Below are 4,039 nucleotides of genomic sequence, written 5' to 3'. Positions count from 1 at the left end.
ACACACACACACACACACACACACACACACACACACAAAGTTACAGTCTTTATCTCAAGGTCTTGAGATCGCTGATGGCCACAGAAATGTGGTGTTGAACTGGATCGGGGTCTCAAGGGTCTAATCTTGTTCTGGATCTGGGTCTTAGTAGGTCTAGGTTTGGTTTGGGTCCTAACTTTGATATAATATAACGGCTTTCATTTATTACTATTTTTTTTCCTAATCATTTCTAATTGTCTTTGTACAGGATCTGACAATTCTGCCAAACTGTTCTCGAACAGTTGACTGCAAGTGAACATTTTACTTACACAACGACTATAATTATACAACTTTGTCTTCTTCAGTGATTTAAACCTAACTGCACATATATAACAGATACTATTCAGATCATAAAATATCTATAAAACCTTAGGAAGGAAAGTGTAATCAATAAATATCAAATGTGGAAGATGCAGTCAAATCAAGCTCACATGATAAATACTAGTTATAGATCATATGCAAAGAGTTTAAGACCAAACAAACTCATTAACAGGAGTTTAAACAGGTTAAATTTAAGCTTACCTCTCCCTGCTGTTATAAAGTGACTCTCTGATGGGATCCTGGTGGGCTTAGTGATCTGCTTCATATTTGCAGCATGTGATGATGATGATGATGGACTTCTGCTGTGTCTTGAAGAGGAGAATGAAGCTGATCTCGTCTGATCACTCCATCTCAGAGGGACACTGGCAGACACAGGCTGAAGTCTGGAGTTACTGTTGCACTTGATGCGTAAATGCGCACGGGACACAATAATAAACTCCAGAACGAGAACTGAAAACGTGTTCATGCGAAAAGCCGAGCTATTATTACATTTCACTTCCTCTTAATCTATTGTGTGCGTACGAGCCTGTCGTTCCCTGTAAAACTTTGAATCAAAGTGGACACAAAGTTCAGACGCAGGTCCAAACTCCCCAGTGCTCCTGCGCTGACAGATGTGTTGCAGTAAAGGCAGTGGGCGGGCGGAAGGCACGGCACGCTGAATCTGATTGGAGCAGAGACCCCCGCTGCTCGTTGCTTATTGGCTTATGCGTGCCTTCTTACAGCGAAGTGCCAATGAGATCACTGCATTATCAGCTGGGGTGGAGTTTAGTTTTGCTTGGAAAACAGACACTGCTTAGGAGCTGTGGAATGTTTTTATGTCGTCTCATATTCTGAACAGAGAAAGTGTAGGAGTTTTGTTTACATTCTGGGAATCATTACTTGAATTATCTTAAAGGAGTAGTTAAAAAAAGTAATTCTTTACTCAGACTCATGCCGTTCCAAACCCGTACAATGAACACAAAAGCTCATAGTGACTCTATCTGTTGAGCTCTAAAAATGGCCACAAAAAAAAAACCTCATGAGAGTTGTCTATACAAGAAGGAAGTTGTTGTATGTATTTGTAAGTTGTGTGAGAAACAGGCCAACACTGAAGTCATTATTAACCGAACACCTTCCCCTCTTCCTCATTTGTGTTCTTGTTCACTCAAAATGGCATTGGGCCTGAAGCTCAGTTTGATGCCATTGATAGCAAAATGCTATTAGTTCTCATGACAAAGCACATTTTCCATCCAAATTCTCCAAGGGAAGACTGTTGTCATGGGGTTCCCTCGGGAATTTCTTTTTGTTTTGTTCTACATTATAAATTACAGCCATAGCTCAAAAGTGAATTGGAGGTATGGCTGCAATTTATGTTGCAGAACAAAACGTGAAAGTCTCGACAAGTAACGATAACCACAGACCATATTTTACGATATATATTACTTGTGATGAATCCCAAAATAGCTATGCACAAAAACAACAGAAATGTCATGAGTCCCATGTCTCGAAATGCGAATTGTCTTTCTGGTCTTAGCACTACAGACTCAATGGCTTTATTGTCATGAAAATGTCACAACACAAAAAAAAAAACTGGTATGGTCCTAAAATATAGTTCCAAAATAGGCTTTTCTGGGCGAACTATGACTCAGACATGTTCGTACCCCTTTTTTTTTTTTTTTTTTGCAGTAAGTAAAGATTTTAAACTTGATCTAAACAGTTTATCTCTTAATTTCTGCTATTGCATATCTTCATCATGGTTCACTAAACTGAAAATCTGTATTAATCTAATTGAAGCAAACAAAATGTCTCATTATTTGGTTGCATAAAGGAAAAAAAAAATACTGCATTCAAACTCCTTCAAAAAATATTTTAATAACATTAGTCCTCAAAGGAAGTTCGTTTTGCTTTTCAAAAAATACAGACACAATAATTTAAATAGTTAGGATGTTACATTTGCATTGATTGTGCAATAAATTAAGGTAAGCACTACAAAACAGCATTACCTTTGGATCCAAAATTGCAACACTTAGCCAGAACTAATGTTAAACCTACATATTTTAAACAACAAAAATCTGCAAAAATCACTTTGTGTTATTTGTTAAAAGCAATTTTTAAAACAAACTGAATAGACATTTTACCACTTTCCAATGAAGATCATTTGACTGTATTGTAGATCTCAGACAAATTAAATTTTCAACAGCTGACCGAGGTTCAGTGTGGTATTGAGTAATATGCAATAAATACATAATAATAAAACAATATGAATCGCTAAACTCAAAGGCAAATAGTTGAAGTATTTATGGACCGTGTGAAGCACTTTCTAAGATATAAACAAAACATTCCTGACATGCATTCAAACTCCTCAGGTTGAAATTATTGTGGTATCTCTTTCCTTGTCTCTAAAGTTGATACTGAAATAGTTTTACTCATAGAATTTCCTGCTACTGGACCACAAATGCATAGGTCAGACATTCACATGGATTCTTTCTCGAGAAGGTCGGACGTCTCAGGACACACAACTGCCCGCGGGTGGGTGACTTAATTATGGGTAACATAATCTAACTGCTTTAGTTCCTGTGACAATAGAGCACCTGTCGTCAACTTCAATACCAGTGAGGTGTGCAAATCACTTCAGAAAAGACACATATGCTCGTCATTAACTTCTGAAACTGTGAGAACTTTGCCATCATCACTTACAGAACTAATGTTGGTAGCTGGTTTCTAGTCATTTGGGAGATTTAAGTTGGAAAACGAAGGCAGAAAGGCCTTTATACACTATCAGAAGGCACCAGGTTGCCTGTGGTGTCCAGCTGCATGCATTTACAGGTGCAGGCTGACACGGGACACTCACTGTGATCTCTGAAAGAAAAGACAATATAATGGCACAGAAAATGTTATACTTAATACTATAAACCACAGTTTACTTTTAAGGCTGCATTTATTTGATTCAGTAAAAACAGCAATATTATGAAATATTAAACTGTGATGCATTTTTTCATCTCTGATGAATAGAAAGTTCAAAAGAACAGCATTTTTTTGAAATCGTAATCTTTTGTAACATTATAAATATCTTTACTGTCACTTTTGATCAATTGAATGCATCCTTTTTGAATAGAAGTATTAATTTCTTTTAAAAAAAAACAACTTTTGAACAGTAGTGTATTTGTATTTATAAGGTCATCGAATAAATGGCACAATATGGGTGACTCTTATGACTCTTACCTAAACCAGCTGAGCATGTGACCTGCGTGACCACCATGCCGGCAGTTGTGGCACCAGGTGAACCAGTTATTGAACTGTGCGAGTTTTTTGTCTCGTGTGAGATCGGCTTTCTCATCTGCTTTTCCTGTGCCTGATAAGATGGACGAGATGAGTGAACTGAACATGTTTACATAATGGTATCATAATTGAAGAAGAACTTTAAATGATCCGTCTGTTACCTGGGCAGCTGGACACAGGAGTGCCCATGTTCATTAAGCAGAGGGCACAGCGTGGAAGTGGTTTACGACAGCCAGGGCAACTGGTGACCTTTGACTTGGTGGGTGAACCGCTGACCCCGTACTGACTGAATCCACGGCCCTGATGAGGCATCGCTGAGCAGCTGTATGATATAGACTTTCCACAGAAATTACAGCTCACAAACACCTGCGCAGAACATATGTACAGGAATCAGGACAAATAAGAAAAAGAAAAAAAAAAA

The 4,039-nt window shown here is 37.9% G+C and overlaps 2 protein-coding genes across 2 annotated transcripts in view; both read right to left on the bottom strand.

The window, feature by feature from the left end:
• The window catches only part of LOC107726645 (glucocorticoid-induced transcript 1 protein-like), a 12,158-nt gene extending 11,171 nt beyond the window's left edge, over positions 1-987 (bottom strand). The window contains exon 1 of the mRNA XM_016536306.1: positions 562-987. Coding sequence (XP_016391792.1) covers positions 562-826 — 265 coding nt within the window. The 5' untranslated portion in view covers positions 827-987. The remainder of the gene's footprint in view (positions 1-561) is intronic.
• A 1,241-nt stretch (positions 988-2,228) lies between these two features.
• Positions 2,229-4,039, bottom strand: part of mios (missing oocyte, meiosis regulator, homolog (Drosophila)) — an 11,045-nt gene continuing 9,234 nt past the window's right edge. The window contains exons 9-11 of the mRNA XM_016536305.1: positions 3,780-3,984; positions 3,562-3,691; positions 2,229-3,198 (exon numbers count right to left, since the gene is read on the bottom strand). Coding sequence (XP_016391791.1) covers positions 3,108-3,198; positions 3,562-3,691; positions 3,780-3,984 — 426 coding nt within the window. The 3' untranslated portion in view covers positions 2,229-3,107. The remainder of the gene's footprint in view (positions 3,199-3,561; positions 3,692-3,779; positions 3,985-4,039) is intronic.

The sequence above is a fragment of the Sinocyclocheilus rhinocerous genome, unplaced genomic scaffold (genome assembly GCF_001515625.1).
Source record: "Sinocyclocheilus rhinocerous isolate Xijiao unplaced genomic scaffold, SAMN03320098_v1.1 scaffold5, whole genome shotgun sequence".
Classification (NCBI taxonomy): domain Eukaryota; kingdom Metazoa; phylum Chordata; class Actinopteri; order Cypriniformes; family Cyprinidae; genus Sinocyclocheilus; species Sinocyclocheilus rhinocerous.
The sequence above is the reverse complement of the archived record's forward strand: the minus strand, read 5'-3'. Positions and strand labels throughout refer to the sequence as shown.